General features: G+C 47.1%; 1 protein-coding gene across 1 annotated transcript in view; it reads right to left on the reverse strand.

The window, feature by feature from the left end:
- The window catches only part of CDH1 (cadherin 1), an 81725-nt gene extending 64890 nt beyond the window's left edge, over positions 1 to 16835 (reverse strand). Inside the window, exons 1-2 of the mRNA XM_029926164.1 lie at positions 16686 to 16835; positions 15712 to 15826 (exon numbers count right to left, since the gene is read on the reverse strand). Coding sequence (XP_029782024.1) covers positions 15712 to 15826; positions 16686 to 16733 — 163 coding nt within the window. The 5' untranslated portion in view covers positions 16734 to 16835. The remainder of the gene's footprint in view (positions 1 to 15711; positions 15827 to 16685) is intronic.
- Between the last annotated feature and the right edge of the window lie 220 nt (positions 16836 to 17055).

Genomic DNA, 17055 nt, shown 5'->3' on the forward strand with positions numbered 1-17055 from the left:
TCTCTCCCTCTAGCATGCCTGTGTTCTTTCTCTGACAAAAAGAGGAAAAAACGTAATCATGAGGGGCACCTGAGTGGCTCAGATGGTTGAGCGCCCCACTCTTGGTTTCTGCTCAGGTCATGATTTCAAAGCTCATGGATTTGAGCCCTGTTCAGAGCCCACTTGGAAATCTCTCTTTTTCAGCCCCTCCCCAGCTCACTCTCTCTCTCAAAATAAATAAATAAACTTTTTTTAAAAATGAGGGAAAAAAGGAAAGAGCTCAAGGGCACCAGTAACACCCCTTTCATTCAGGGCGGAGGGGATCTTGAAGCTTCATTTACCCCAAGAGCTAAAACTGGTCAAGGACTTTGAAGGCTGTATTGGGTAGACCTTGAGTCTCCTTTCTAAGTCTTCTTTCTAGAGAATCTGGAATGCAGATGTTTCCCTGAAATGGAACTGCAGAGCACAGGGAGGGTAAAAAGCAGAGCAGGCTGAGAGATGTGCGTCTAGGTGTGGGGTCCTGGGTTTGTCAATAACCTCGAGATGCTTCCATTTTATTCTGAAAATTGAACTGTCATACTACCTACATCAAAGGTTAGCACAAGAATTAAAAAATGATATCCTACAGGAACAGTTGAGTACTCAGTCAATAAACGCTGCAATGATAATAATGGTGTAGTTTAACAATATTATTCTAGTATCTACCAGCTGTGTGACTCTGGCCCACTCACCTAACCTCAGTGAACCAGCCAATTCGTGAATAAACTAAGAAACCAGATGATTCTTTTAATTTTTTCATATTTATTTATTTATTTATTTATTTATTTTGAAAGAGCGAGCAGGAGCAGGGAAGGGGCAGAAAGGAGAGAGAGAGAATCCCAAGTAGTGGAGCCCTACGTGGGACTCAATCCTACAAGAGCCAACTGAGCCACCCAGGTGTCCCAGAAACTAGATGATTCTTGGGGTGCCTGGCTGCTCAGTCGGTAGAGTATGCAACTCTTGATCTTGGGGTTGAGTTTGAGCCCTGCGTTGGGCGTAGGGATTGCTTAAAAATTAAGAAAATAGTAAAATAAAAAAAACCTAAATCATTCTTAAGGCCCCGCCTAATTTTGCTCCAAAAGAACAGATTTTTAAATGTTCAATATTAATGAATTAATGAATTTAATATTGAACAAGTCTGCATTTTCCTCTGGAGGGAGGGTCTGAGGGCTACAGAGGTCTTGCTGTTTGCAATCTGGAACAGGAACACATGCAAGACGGGGCTGGGGTTAACTACGGATGTTTTCAGTTGCACGACTGGAAAAGGAGCTCTCAGTACACAGAACATGGAACCTATGTTTCCAATGCTTCCAACCCATCTCAGAAGTCTCCCTCCTGGCTGCATTTTTGCCCCATTTCCATTTAGCCCATCCTCCATGGGGCCACTGGATAATCAATCACCTTTACAAGTATTTCAAAGCAGGTTAATTGTTCTCTGATTTCTCAAAAGGTCAGCAGCAGAGACCATGGTAGTTAGTCATCCATAAAACTCCCCACTCATGGAGGCTTAAGGATCCTGGGCACGGGGAAAGAACAGTCTTGCTGAACTACTGATAGACCCAGTGGGAGACTGGGCAAGAACCCCTGGCAAGAATAAACTCCTGAGTGTCGATGAGAGAAGCTGCCCTGGGCTCAGGACCAATGATCACCCTACTTCCTGCAGCATCGGGCAGTCCTGAAAACCCAGAACTTCTCCCGTGCCCAGGACTGGCTGAGGGGGGAACCCGTCTCCTATGATCCATGACCACCCCAGGGGCCACAGAGACCTCCATATCACAAGCATCCTGCACACAGCATCTACAATGCTCAGGATGGGGGCGCCTGGCTGGCTCAGTCAGTTGTCTTGGTTTCAGCTCAGATCATGATCTCAAGGTTCATGGGTTTGAGCCCTATATCTGGCTTCATGCTGACAGCATGGAGCCTGCTTGGGATTCTCCCTCCCACTTTAAAAATAAATAAACTTAAATAATGAGGATAATCTCCAAGAAATATCAAGTAAAGAAAACAAGGTACAGAACAATGTATATAATATGTTAAAGAGTGGGTAGGGGTGGCAATTAAGTATCTATACATACTTAAGTCAAGAAACACCGGGAAAATCTATTAAGTAATAACAGTAGCTATGAAAGGGACCTGCGCAGTTGGAGTTTACAGAAAAGCACCAGCCAACTACAGGTAGTACATGGGTGGTGGCATAAGCTTTGGGTTAGCAGACTAGGGTTCAAATCATGGCCATTTCCTAGCTCTGTATGTGGCCTTGGACAAGTCACTAACTCTGGGTCTGTTTCCTCCTCTGTAAAATGGAGAGAATACTAGTGTCAAGTTCATAGGATTGTTGAACCAATAGGTTTGACTATAAATTAGCATAAAGTGGCTTCATGATGGTGTACCTGGTTGGCAGTGCGTGACATATGGACAATGTGCACTCAGATGGATGTTACATAGAGAGTAGTTTAGATGGGGGGCGGAGCAAGAGCAAAGACCCCAGGGACAGAGCCCTTCCTCATCCATCCTTTGGTCTCTAACATTTATACATTTTTTCACCCCCTTGACACAAATCTAAATCAGAAACATCTCATAATAAAAACTCAACACTTAAAAGCGTTTGCTATGTGCCAGGCACTGAAAGCACTTTAGACGTGCTATCTCACTGAATCCTCTCTCAACCCCGTAAGGCAGGAACTACAATTTATCCCCTTTTTAAAGGTGAGAGGACTAGAACACAGAGTTTAAGTAACTTGCCCAAGGTCACATGGCAAGTTAAGAGTCAGAATTTGAACTCAGACAGTTCTGCTTCTCCTACTGCCCTTCCCAACTCATCTTTACTCTCAGAGAGAGCTCAAGGAGACTCTTTCCTTCACTTTACAGGATAAAAGAGAAATAAATAAGCACCGAAAATTAAAGTCACAATGTTGACATCAAATCTTTTCAAACTGGGAGTGCAACCTCACACCTGGTAAAGTTTCCTGAGCTGAATGAACCACCTCCCAGGTATTTCATTCCAAAGCCTTTAAGTACTCCCATGGTTCAGGAGAGAGGATTAGCAGAAAGGAAGAAGGAAAAAAACGAAAGAGAGAAATGATAACTAAATTCCAAAGTCCAAAGAAAAATCAGCACAATTTACATGAAAGTTTCCAAATCAAAGATTTTTGACAAGCTCTGAAACCTGCATCTGCAAGGCAGACAAGAGCATTTCTTTACCATCGCATGCTTAAGTCAGAAGGTACAGGAAGCACACCCACAAATTCTAATTTCTCCAGAAAGTTTAGTCATTATTAGCCTGGGAGCAGAGGTGCTAAAGAAATCGGCCATGTGAACTTCACTAAGCAGCTGGTGAGCCCTGTCATTTCTGCAAAACTCCAGGCTTCTTGTGAAGAGGAAGGAGATCTCAGGGCCGTATCCTGGGATCTCTGACTAAGAACGGTCGCCTGAAGTACCTGTTACTAGGAGTGTGAGGTCAGAGTGGATGCAAGCTGATCCTGATTACCTCCCCAGGAGAGGCCGTGACTCACTCTCCACCTCACCTGTCAGTAAGAGCCCAGCCTATCGTCCCATGGCTGACTCAAGGGATGACGTTTTCTACAAAAAAAGGCACAACTTTTCCCACAAACAACTTGGTCATCTTGTTCCCTTTTCAAACACTCCTACTCAACTGTGATGAAGAATCTGAGGAGGAGGAAGTTTGCAGTCTTTGAAAGTTCTCCTACTTCATTCCGACCAAGGAGATCCTTGGACACCAGTATACATGTGACTCAACCCCCCTCCCCAGCACACCCAAATATACCCAAGAATCATGATGCTTACAGGACAATCCCATCCCTCCGCCACGAGGAGGTTAAGAAAATCAGACTTAAAGCCATATTCCTCTTGGGCAACATGCCAAGGGGCTGGTGGCTTGGAAAGCACATTAGATCCTGGTTTGAATCTGGTATCTTTTACAGGAGCTGTGGTGGCAATTAGCTCTCAGGATTATTCCTCTAAAAAAAAAATACCTGACCAAAGAATAGTCTTTTCCCTCACTCTGAGGTATAGCTGATCTACAATGTATTAATTTCAGGTCTACAACATAGTGATTCACATTTATACACATTACAAAGAGATCACGAGATAAATCTAGCTACCATCTGCCACCATATAAATTTGTTCGCTACTCTTAACTATATTCCTATGCTATACGGTGTATCCCGTGTCTTAATAATTGGGCGTTTATTTTATTCTATTTTATTCTATTTTTTTAATTAAAAAATTTTTTTTTCATGTTTTATTTATTTTTGAGAGAGAGAGAGAGACACACACAGCATGAGCAGGGGAGGGGCAGAGAGAGAGGGAGACACAGGATCTGAAGACAGGCTCCAGGCTCTGAACTAGATGTCAGCACAGAGCCCGAGGCGGGGCTCGAACCCATGAACCATGAGATCATGACCTGAGCCAAAGCCAGACGCTTAACTGACTGAGGCACCCAGGTGCCCCTTTTAATTTTTTTAATGTTTATTCACTTTGGAGACAGAAAGACAGAATGAGAGCAGGGAGGGTGGGGCAGAGAGAGGGAGACACAAAATCCGAAGACAGGCGACAGGCTCTGAGCTAGCTGTCAGCACAGAGCCTGACGCGGGGCTCGAACCCACCAACCGCGAGATGATGACCTGAGCAGAAGTCAGACGCTTAACAAACTGAGCCACCCAGGTGCCCCTCTTATTTTATTTTTGAGAGAAGAGTCTTTAAGTGGCACCAGTTTGGACTTAGAAGAATGTGGCAAGTCCAGCTCTTTCAAAGACATAGTCTAATTCTAACATCTATTGAGCACCCCACTTTCTCAGGTCTTTACATAAATATGGTTCTTCTTAGTGGTGATTCCCCCAAATGTCGCCACTCCATCACACATAGTCCTTTCCACCCCCTTTCCTGCTGTAGTTTTCTCCTCCCACAGACCACCAGGTTGTCTTCTCCCTCCTCCTCTGGTCAGAAGGGAAGCTGCATAAGGGCAAGGATTTTTGTGTTTTGTCATGTTATAGCCTCAATGCCTAGTAAGCACAGTACTCGTGCTGGCCGGTGCTACACATAAATGTCATCAGCCATCAGACAGATAACTGTCATCTAAACAGATTTCTCTCCCCCTGTGACCTCGAGCGCAGGAATTACCCATCCTCTTCATTTGGCCAACACAGACCATCTGGTTAGTGGTCTTTTCCTGCTGTGAAGAGGACAGGTTTTGCTGTGCTCTGGAGTCCAAAAGCCACCACAACTCCTGCCAGGCTCTCCAGTTTCCTGTCGGCATGACCTGCACTATCTTAGCCTCTCAGAGCCACAACTTCACCTCTCACTGGTTGTTGTGAGGTTGGAAGGGTAGAGACAGCATATGAGAGCAATGCTGTTTATGGATATAGAGGATGAAACAATAATGATTCTTTTTTGAGAGAAAGAGCATGCATGTGCGTCCAAGTGGGGGAGGGGCAGAAAGAGAGAAGGAGGGGAGAGGTGAGAGGGTGAGAGGGAGGGAGGAGGAGGGAGAGAGGGAGAGAGAGAGAGAGAGAGAGAGAGGGAGAGAGAGAGAGAGAGAGGGAGAGAGAGAGAGAGAGAGAGGGAGAGAGACAGACAGACAGACAGACACCCAACCAGGCTCCATGCTGACAGTGCAGAGCCAAACTCATGCCCAATGAGATCCATGAGATGATGACCTGAGCGGAAATCATGAGTTGGATGCTTAACTGAGTGAGCCACCTAGACACTCCAATAATGATTTTTTGGTAAGTATGTCTCAAATACTGCATGGGACATACTAATAAAAAATTATTCACAGTTTATCTGAAATTCAAATATAAATGAGCATCTGTATTTTTATTTGCTAAATCTGGCAACTCTGCCCATTAGGTAGTTAACATTCCTGAAGGCAGGGAAATGTATCTTACATAATTGCCATATAGGACCTTTTCAATTCTCATTGATCAGATGGATTTTGGAGTTGTGAGTTTCCTATCTTGGCCATGAGCTGCTAATTAAGTTGGCTTTAAATTTTTGTCTTGGGAGTTCTTTGCATCTCACAGCAAGTTCCTTCCAGGCTTCTGTGCATTGCTGACATCTGGAAGATTAGATACAAGGTCTTGAACAATTAATGGCTCTGAAGGATGGTGCAGATACCCAGGAAGGTATTGGGTGCATCTGGGAGTCTTGCTTAAGGAAGGTGTCACCCAGACAATAGGAAACCCAACGGATGGCCCCGGCCAGCTCAGATATCTGTCTAGATTTTGATCTGGAGCTTCCTTACACCAAGAAGTGTGGGCAGAAATGGCTCCTCTGACCTTCAGACTCTAGATTGCAAGCTGTTTTGTGACAAGACAATTAGGTAAGGTTACACCAGAGGTGTGCAGGGCTCCGAGAAGCTGGAGAGTGCCAAGCAGAGACCCATGCCCTGTAAATGTCCTCTCGTCCTCACATCCTTCTATGGCTCATACTGACAAAGATCTAGCTTTTCTTAAAAACAAAAAGCTCCCTGCAATATCTCCTAAATACGAAAATATATATAGGTCTACACACACACGCACACACACACACACACACAATGAAACCTCATTTATCAAATACTTATCGAGCACCTATTATGTGCCAGGCACTACTCTAGACACAGTACAGCCTGTGAAATACACAAGAAGAAATTCCCTGGCCTCCTGAAGCTTCTGTTCTACTGGGAGGAGATAGAAAATGGACTGGAGAGCAGGACACCTGGGTGGCTCAGTTGGTTAAGCATCTGACTTTATTTAGCTCAGGTCATGATCTTACAGTTCATGAGTTTGAGCCCCATGTCAAGCTCTGTGTTGACAGTTTGGAGCCTGCTTCAGATTCTGTGTCTCCCTCTCTCTCTGCCCCTCCCTTACTCATACTCTGTCTTTCTCTCTCTAAAAAATAATAAACCTTTTAAAAATTAAAAAAAAAAAAAGAAAATGGATAGGAGAAATAAGTGAAATGAAAAGTGCTACAGAGAAAAATAAAGCAAAGGAGGAAGGGGAGTGCTAGGAGAAGGAGTAACTATCTCAAATAGGGGCTCAAGAAAGACTTCACTGAGAGGGTGACATGTGAGCTAAAACCTGGACCTAAATCTAAATGAGTGAGCCAGGGGGCACCTGGATGGCTCAGTCAGTAGAGTATGTGACTCTTGATCTTGGGGTCGTGAGTTCAAGCCCTATATTGGGCATACAGCTTCCCTAAAAATAAAGTAAGTGAACGAGCCATGCAGATATCAGAGGAAAAGTATTAATGATAGCAGTAACGGCCAGTGCAAAGGCCCAGAGGTAGAAGTGTGTCCGGTGTGTTTTTAGGTACAGTCAGGAAGAAATGATGGCAAGAATAAAGGGTAGGGGAAGTGTTTGGGGCGGAGAGCAGATCATGGAGGCCCTACATGTCATTGGAAGGACTCTGACTTACATTGTGTGTGAAATGAGGTGTCACTGACCAATTTTTATTTTTTAATTTAATTTTTCTTAACTGAATTATAGTTGACAGACATTTTATTGGCTTCAGGTATGCAACATACTATTCACTATTTGTATTAACTTAAATTTTATTTATTTATTTATTTAAGTAGGCTTCATGCCCAGCACAGAGCCCAACACAGGGGCTTGAACTCACAACCCTCAGATTAAGATCTGAGCTGAGATCAAGAGTTGGACACTTAACTGACTAAGCCAGCCAGGAACTCCTTAACTTAAATTTTAAAAACCATCACTGGTGGCTGCTGGATGGAAAAAGACTGTTGGGGGAGGGGTAGAGGAGAATAACCTAGGTGAAGATACTCTACAACTTCCTTCAGGAAAATTCTTCTGGGAACAGAGAAGGTGTATGAGTATGTCTGAACGCCAAACCACAGAAACAGGTGTTCTCTGAAGCCTTCAGCTTGTCCGGGTACCATAAATCTGAAAGGCTTTCGGCTTGTTACAAGTTTTCCTAATTACAAAGCCCACTAATTATTATCTAGGCCTTGGCTAATTATCCCACGGGGTCCTGTGCTGGCCACCGTTTATTTACGATTATATTTACGATTTTGCTCATGGTGAACAGGTTCAACCTTTCCAGACAGGCTCCATTAGATTCCAGCAAGAACACCTGAGTTCACAGGAATCCGGGCCCAGATCTCTTCTGCACCTTGAAAAAGGCCCAGTTTGATTGGGGGGTGGGGGTGGCACCTGGGTGGCTCAGTTGGTTAAGCATCTGACTTCGGCCTCGTCATGATCTCCCAGTTCCTGGATTCAAGCCCCACCCAAACTGGGCTCTGAGCTGTCAGCTCAGAGCCTCAATCCTGCTTCAGATTCTGTGTCTCCCTTTCTCTTTGCCCCTTCCCAGCTCACACTGTTTCCCCCCCTCTCAAAAAAAAATACAGGGGCCCCTGGGTGGCTCAGTCGGTTAAGCCTCTGACTTCGGCTCAGGTCAGATCTCACATTCATGGGTTCGAGACCCACGTCAGGCTCTGTGCTGACAGCTTAGAGTCTGGAGCCTGCTTCCGGTTCTGTCTCTCTCTCTCTCTCTGCCCCTCCCCCCTCTCATGCTCTGTCTCTCTCTGTATCAAAAATAAATAAAACATAAAAAAATTTTTTTTAAATAAAATAAATATATATTTTTTTAAAAAGCGCGGTACAGCTAGCATTTATTTGGAAGTCAAAGTAACAGGCAAACAGGCTGCAAGTTACCCCCCCATGAAAGCAAAAGAGGCTCTTCAAAAGCAAAAGAGGATGAATTCCAGCATCACAGTTAAAAACTAGTGAGACACAAAAAGTATAAGGACATCTTTCCCAAGGGGAAGGCGGGAAGTCCTCTCCCTTAGAAAGGGGACTCAGCTTCCACTGCAGATGCAGTTTGACAACAAGGCAGAGGAGGGGCATGATGAAGGCACCACATCCTGGAAGATGACCCAACTCTGCCACTTCTTGGGTCGGGATGGCAAGAACACTTTTTCACTGTCGCCAATATATATATATTTAACCAAGTGAATGATTTCTACAAAAAAAAAAAAAAAAGGAAGGAAGGAGAAAAAAAGAGAAAACCTGGGGTACCTGGCTCGCTCAGTTGGTGAAGCATGTGACTCTTGATCTCAGGATCGCGCATTAAAGTCCCACGTTGGGCATAGAGATCACTTAAACGAAACAACTGAGTAAACCCTCTCCTTCCTGCAGACTGAAGTCCAAGGCCCTGCGACAGCCCGGCTGTGGTCTACACCCAGGCATTCTCCTCCTGGGAGCCGCCCCTGCAAGCTACCACCCTTGTCCGAGAAAGCACAGCTCCAGCCTGGCTCCTGCACGCCCCGCCATGCCTGTGGGCACCCCATTTCCCACAACAAGAAAGTCTACTCACCCCTGGCTGGCTAGAGCCTTATCACTGACCAAAGCCCAGCAGGTAAACTGAATTGAATCCAAGGAACATTTTCCCACCGCAGAGCCCTTCTGAGAAGGTACTCAAATTACCCTCTGCAGGGGTCTCAGATTTTTTCTGGAATCTCTGTGAGATCAGGGGCTGGGTCTCAGTCAGTGCCCCCAGCAGCAGGTACATAGTGGGCAGCTGGCTACCTCTCTGGGTCCCCCAATCCCACCCCACCTGCCCCGACCACACCCACAGAGCACTCCTTTGCCAGCACAGCACAAGGACCAGCCTTATCCCGTCCAGATCAAGGGTGCCCTTGGATCCCTGGCCTCAGGCTGAACAACCAGATGTTCATACCCCCGGCTGGCACCAGGTATTTACTCACCAAACATTTGTGACCTAGCTACTGGAATCATCCAAGACAACGAATCTGGTGGCAGCAGACACCCGGGGAGCTTTTAAAAATGCCATGTCCAGAGCCCCATGCTCAGAGACTGTGGCTCAGTGAACTTGCAGGAGGGCAAGTCTGCATCTTTGAAGTATTCCAGAAGATTCAACACTAAGCCATACTCTCAGGGCTAGGAGAGAGCATTTTTGGCAACGGGAAAAGAGACACTACCCTAAAGCATGTGTATTATAAAATAACTTAATTTTTTAAGATTTTAAGTAATCTCTACACCCAACATGGGGCTCAAACTTACAACCCCAAAGGGCACCTTTGTCAAACAAGCATTCAACTCTTGGTTTCAGCTCAGGTTGTGATCTCCTGATGGTGAGAGCGCTTGCTCGTGCTTGTGCTCGCTCGCTCGCTCTCAAAATAAATAAATAAATTTAAAAAAAACCAAAAACTTACAACTCTGAGACCAAAAGTCTATCTACCTCTACTCAACTGATTGCGCCAGCTAGGTGCCCCATGAAATACTTTCAAAAACCAGGCAGGGGGCACCTGGGTGGCTCAAGTGGTTAAGCGTCTGACTTCGGCTCAGGTCATGATCTCACAGTTCGTGGGTCAAGCCCGATGCGGCGGGCTCTGTGCTGACAGCTCAGAGCCTGGAGCCTGCTTCTGATTCCATGTCTCCCTCTCTCCTGCCCCTCCCCGGCTCACTCTCCGTCTCTGTCTCTCAAAATAAAATAAAGACATAAAAAAAAAAATTAAAAAGAAAAAACCAAACAGAAGCTGAGTTCAGGGTTGTTCTTGGTTTTGCGACCCCGCTACCCTTTGCCCCACCCCTCCCACTCCAACTGCAAACAAGATTCGCGAGCAGGTCCACAGGCAGCCCCACCAGAGTCCACTGCACGGAGGCAAGCAAGGAGCCGGACACCGAGTTCCCTCTCCTAGCAAAGGGCACTTTGGTCTAGTCACTGTTTGCAGAGCAGTGTTTGCTTTAACACAGAAGCGGGAGAGTGAGGAAACTGGTTTGGCTGGTTTACCGGGTGGGAAGGGGCACAGGGAAAAGTTCTGAACCAAAGGTAAAACACACGGGAGAGACTCAAACAGAAAGCATCAAATACTCCAGAGGCTTTAATACTTAATATTCACTGAGCACCTGATACTATTATTCCCATTTTACAGATGAGGAAACTAAGGCTTAGAGGGTAAGGTCCTTGGCTCACCTCCCCTCAGGTGGAGAAGGACATTCCCTGGGTTTCAATCTAGGCAATTTGACTCAAGAACCTTCTAAATGATAGAAATACACCACCAGAGCCTTGAGGGGGAGGAGGGATGGAGGATTAGATGTAGAAAAGAGGAAGAGGAAGGAAAGGGAAGAGGAAATGTGAAAAAGAAGGTGGCTAGAGCCCTCCTGAGAGTAGCAAGCATGAGCTGAAGTGTATGAAAGGTAAACTTTAAGTAGCAAGAAAGAGAGGCAGAAAAAGGGTGAAAGGCCACCAAAGGAATTTCTTTTAATTGACCAACGATGAAAAACACTTAAAAATGGCTGCCTTTCCCCTTTCAGATTCAGGTTTGAGAGCTCCCGACTCTGCCCTCTGGCTTTCAGAAGGCAGCACTCAGCAGCTGTGATTCTGGGACACACTTATGGGGTAGCCCGGCTTCCAGAACCACGGATTGGGTGAGCAGCTCTCACATGCATTTAGGAAGTTCTAATAGACTCAACTCTCCCCAGCCCATTTAGATCAACTTTTAGGGCTGGCCTGAGGCCAAAGAGTTTGAGAAAGGGGAAAAAAATAAGCCAATATATAAGGGATAATAAATATTTATTCATTCTTTCATTTGTTCAATATTTGAGTGCCTACTCTGTCCTAAGAAATATGAGGCACCATTTAATGAATCTTTCCTGTTTCTTTACATCATCTCTCTTGCTTTATGTTCAGCCCACATCTGCTTTATTCATTACTGTAACCCCAGAGTCTAGCCCAGTGCTGGCACTCTTCTTACTTGTTGGCTAGCCAAATAAACAAACATGTCCATTTAATCCTCACAACAAACCACTAAGTACTACTCTCCCTCCACCCCATTTCACAGGTGGGGAAACTGAGGCTCACTGAAATAAAGTGATTTACCCAAGGTCACATAGCTAGGAGCTGAAAGGCAAATCTGGACCTTCGATGTGCTTACTTATTCACAGACTACCCTGCCCAGCCACACAGACTTCATTCCCCTCCTTGAAGGCCTAAAGCCCTGAAAGGAGATGGGAGTTGAGGCAGAGCAGAAACTCAGAAAGTCTGAACTGTAACAGGTGCCTCTCGGAGATTTTAGGGTTTTGGCAGCTGGGAGATGTGAGAGCTGATTGCTTCGGCGTCTGGCTTATCTGGGGTTACACTTGGAAGGGAATGTGTGACAGACACCAAGGTGAGCATTTCGGAAGAAAAGTCTCACCTAATAAAAAGCCCCAGAGAGAAAACAGGGATTTCCATAACCATCTGGCAGAGGTAGGGCAGGTCGGCAGGCAGGCCCCAGGGAGAGTGGCAGCCAGACTTCCTTACACAGCCTTGCAGGGCCCAGAACTTGGGAGGACCCAGATCTCCTTCCTCAGTGAGCTAGAGTAACCCTTGTCACAGAGGTGAGTAATCGGGAAGTGAGTTTGAGGGACGGGGGAGTGGGTATCTGATGATGTAAGGAGATCCCAAAGCAGGTTTCTGTATTTGTTTTTTTTAAAGCCCAGTTTAATTAGGCCTGCACCCTGTTTCTACCACCTTTCAGCACATCTTTTAGAAAGGGGGAAATGGATGTATTTAATCCACACAAATGGGTGCTTGTGAGCTAGGTCAATCCATCAAGCAACCAGAGCTCAAACCTAAAACATGAGCCCTGTATACCCAAAACCAGGTGGTGAAGCAAAGCACGAAGTGATCAGTTTCCAAGCCTGTCTGCTTTTTTGCCCCCCACACCGCAATCAACTTAAAGCTGAAGGCAATATGAAATAGTCTGGATTTCCCAAAACAGTTTATGCTAGAAAAAAAGAAAAGTATCAAACTCTAGAGAACTGGTTTACGGTTGTTTTTTAAAACATTCTCCATTCTAGAACCTGGAAAGAAACCAATGACATAAATTCAAGGCTGAGACTGTAGGGTCATCCATCTCTCAGAACACAACAATCACCCCAGCAAACCACCCCAGGGTCCCCCGAATGCGGTCAACAAACCTTATTCGTGACACTCTGCGGCCAATGGCGGACAAAAAGTAACAGGTTCCTTATTTTCAAACTTCTGTGAGCGAAGTGGAGTGAATGTTTCAACCTGGTGCTACTGTCACATCCTTCCGCTTTCCTGGACTGTCCAAAGAGAGTGAGGCCACCACCCTAAATCCTAGCTGCCTTTTAAAATCACAAAGCCAGTTTTCCAAGGTCGCATGTGTGATTTTACCAGGAGAGAACTTCTGTCCTGGGGTAATTCCACACTGGATTGAGAGGAAAGCCCAAAACAGTGAAATGTCAGATAATCTGTTGATGGCAGAGGCCTTGGACATAAAGGACACTGAAACCAGCCACACAGGCAGCTTTCAGAAGCTGCTTCTCCCACCAAGATCGTGGGCACAGGCCTCCCTCCACTTCCCACCTGTCCTGACCCATCTCCATCACCACCACCTCTTCTCTGGGTCCTGCCTGCCTATCAACACTTCTGCTCTCTCGGGAGCACAGGGAAGACAACGTTTACTGCACAATGGACACAAATTCTCCAAACACCTTCTTTCTTTCTTTGAAATTATTGAGACAGGGAGAGAACAGGACAAAGACCAGCTGTGGTTCTCTGAACAGATTACTAAATTGCTTTATGTTTCAATTTCCTCCTCTGCAAAATAGAAATAACAATAGTGCCTACCCTCATAAGGTTCTCAGGAATATAAATATATATGTAATATGTATGCATTTTTAAATGTTTGTTTATTTTTGAGAGAAAGAGCGCAAGTGGGGGAGGGGCAGACAGGGAGAGCAGGCTCCACACCAACAGCAGAGAGCTGGATGGGAGGCTAGAACCCAAAAACTGGGGGCTCATGACCTGAGTCAAAGTCGGACGCCTAACGGACTGAGCCACCCAGGTGCCCCAGTTCTTGGGAATATTAAATGGGATAAAATGAAGCACTTGCCCCAGAGTCTGGTTCAAAAAGAATAGGCTACTATTAATAATAATGGTGTAAGGGCGCCTGGGTGGCTCACTCGGTTCAGTGTCTGACTTTGACTCAGGTCATGATCTCACTGTTCCTGAGTTCAAGCCCTGCATCAGTCTCTGTGCTGACAGCTTAGAGCATGGAGCCTGCTTCAATTCTGTGTCTCCCTCTCTGCCCCTTTTCCAGCTCACACTCTGTCTCAAAAATAAATAATCATTAAAAAATTGTTTTAAATAATAATGGTAATATTTATATTATTATACAACAGTATTTTTGGTCAGACCAAGAGCTTGGCTGGGGAAGGAAGGGTGCAGGAATGATAAAAGCCAGACTAACTCACACCGGGACTTACCAAATGCCTCAGTACAGGGAAACCAAGTGACCAGCGCTGGTCTTAGAACACCCCCATATACACAGGCACTCACACCCCCAATTTCTAACCCCTGCCCCAATCTTCAAGGCAGGATCAGCTTTGCCTCCTCCAAGAAGCCAGCCCTCACTGCCAACTGATACTCATCAAAACATCCCACACCACCCACATTCTTTGGCCCCTGAATGCCCATGTCCCACAGTGCCCTCTCAGTGCGTCCTGGGCATTCTCCATAATCTGCTGGAACGTGAAATACCAACAGCAGGCTGGAGTGCCCTCCCAGCTCTTCAATTCCTTCCTGAGTTGTCCAGCACAGAGCTGACCAGAACATCAACCATCAACTAATGGTGGACCCACTGCAAAATCGGACAAACACTTCCTTTTTCACTTCATAGAAAGCTCCACACAACACAGGCCTCAGAAAAGCAAGTATGTTTAATCAATGAAGCTGTAGTTTCTCTGTTTGGGGGGAAAAATTGCCTCCCACTATTGGAACAACTTCCAAAATTCAAACAATTTTCACACAACAGCGTGATTGCTTAAGTTTTCATGCGGCCAAAGACTGGAAGAATAAACGCAGTGAATTTCCTCAGGGGGATTGTGGGTGATTTCTCATTTTAAAAAGTGTTTCTTTTATAGTTATGATACTTGCCCAATCAACTAAAATCAACAGGAAGAAGTCGTTTGGTAGGAAATAAGCATCTGGGAATCAATGAAACCAGAAGAGAAACCAAGCTTCCATTGCGCTCTCACTTCTGGGCAACAGTGAAGTGAAATAAAGCAAACTCTAGAATCCTGATTATCACAGTGATAAGGCCCAGAAGGACATTGTGTGCGTTTTCATTCCTGGAGTCACAGCTACTGAGATTTTTGTGTTTTGGTTTTTTTTTTTTTTTTTTTTAATATTATTCCTTGGGGGGAATAGTAACTCTATCAGAATGCTTTCATCTCTGAGCAAATGCCACAACCCCCACACCACAGTCCTCCCAGAGATAGTGCTGAATGGGGCCTGGGAATCAACCTAGTTCAAATTCCTGCTACACCCAACCTAGGGCAAGTGGACTCCACCCTCTGAGCCTCCGCTTGCTCATCTGCAAAACGGGAACTACTGCCGCCCCTCCTACCCTTCATATGAGGTTTTAGCAGCCTGAAATGACAGACTCTCAAGTGGTCAGGGCAATTTGAGACACATTAAATGCCTCTAAATAAATGTCCCCCCCCCCACTCTAATTACCATACCATAGCCCTCTCAACCACAGTAAAAGTTTAGATCGTTACATCTGTGTAAATTGCAAAGGGGTGCCATTTGAGCCAAGAGAAGGGCCTGCGTAGTCCAGCCCACAGCCGCGGGAGCAATTTGTCGGACCCTTCCCACACCCAACGCACCCAGCTCAGGACCCCGGCGGTACGCCCTCACCTCTGCCCAGGACTCGGCCTCTCTCCAAATGTCGCCGGGGCACCGTGAACGTGTAGCTGTCGGCACCAAAGCCAGGACGGCAGGGCTCCGGCTCCTGGCAGAGCCCTGATGTGACCTGGAGTAGGGGAAAGGTATGGAACCAGGGTGACCTGGGGGGGGTCCCCTCCTGCCCCCACCGAAACCAGCCGCGCCGCCCCTCCCTTGCTCCCAGCGTCGGCCTGTAGGAGGGATCCACCCTCACCCCCGAACCCCCAGGGCAGGCAGCCACGCCAAACTCTTTCATTCCGAAACTTGCTGCCGCCAAGCCTCCAGGTACTCCTCCAGGTACTCCCGGGAGAGGGGGGCTGCTGGGTCAACCTCCTCCCGACCAACTACCCCTTTCTTCTAATCTTCTTTTTAATTTCACTGGAGGCATCTTTACACTTCGCTTACCTTATACCGCGGTCACCCACACTCCTAAGTCTAGTTCCTCACACCGAGGGGCGCTCCGACCCCTTTTGAACCCTTTATTAACCCACGGCGCCCCCATACCCGTTTACTACCCTTTCTTTACAGGCAGGTGCCTTTATTTCGATTGATTTCCCTTTCCTTACCTCAGAGGTCGTCTCCACTGCTCCTGGGTACCCCCGGACTTGCAGCAGGACACCTCATTTCTATACCCCGGCCCCCACCCTGCTGCACGCCCCCCACAGTCCGCCCCTAGCCTGTACCGCCGCCAGCGCGGAGTCCCCAGCGCCCGCAGCGAGGCTCGCCCCCCACCTCTGGTATTTGCGCCGGGGAGTGGGTAAAGCCACTCTCTGCACCCGCTCCCTCTCCCTCCTCCGTGGAGCCCAGAGCGCGGCGCAGCTTCCAGGCGATTCCTGGACCTAAACTTTCTTGGAAGAAGAATGGACGGGAGGAGAGAGGAAGGGGGCCGGGGCTCGTAATGGTGGGGCCGGAAGGCGTCCCCCGCAAAACCCAGGGACGCGACGTACCTGTAGCAGCAGCAGGAGCGCAGAGACATTACGGGACGGAGGGCCCATGGCGGGCCAGGCAGAAGTCGGGTCGAGTTGGGTTGGGTTGGGTCCTGCGGCGCTTGGCCGGGCTAGAGGACTGCAGGACTTCCGCGAACTCACAGGTGCTCCGCAGTTCCCGATGCCACTGAGCCCGGCACCGTCGCGGCCGCCAGGTGAGCCTGGAAGGCACCGCCCCCGGCACCGCTGATTGGCTAAGGGCACACCTGCGAGCCGCAGCCAATGAGCGGCAGGCCTCGGTCTCAGCTTCTTCCGCGGGCTGGGGGCGGTCGGCCCGCCCCTGACCCCGCCTCGCAGCCTCCAGCCGACTGGCAGACTGGCTGGCCGGCGA

The sequence above is a fragment of the Suricata suricatta genome, chromosome 16 (genome assembly GCF_006229205.1).
Source record: "Suricata suricatta isolate VVHF042 chromosome 16, meerkat_22Aug2017_6uvM2_HiC, whole genome shotgun sequence".
Taxonomy (NCBI): domain Eukaryota; kingdom Metazoa; phylum Chordata; class Mammalia; order Carnivora; family Herpestidae; genus Suricata; species Suricata suricatta.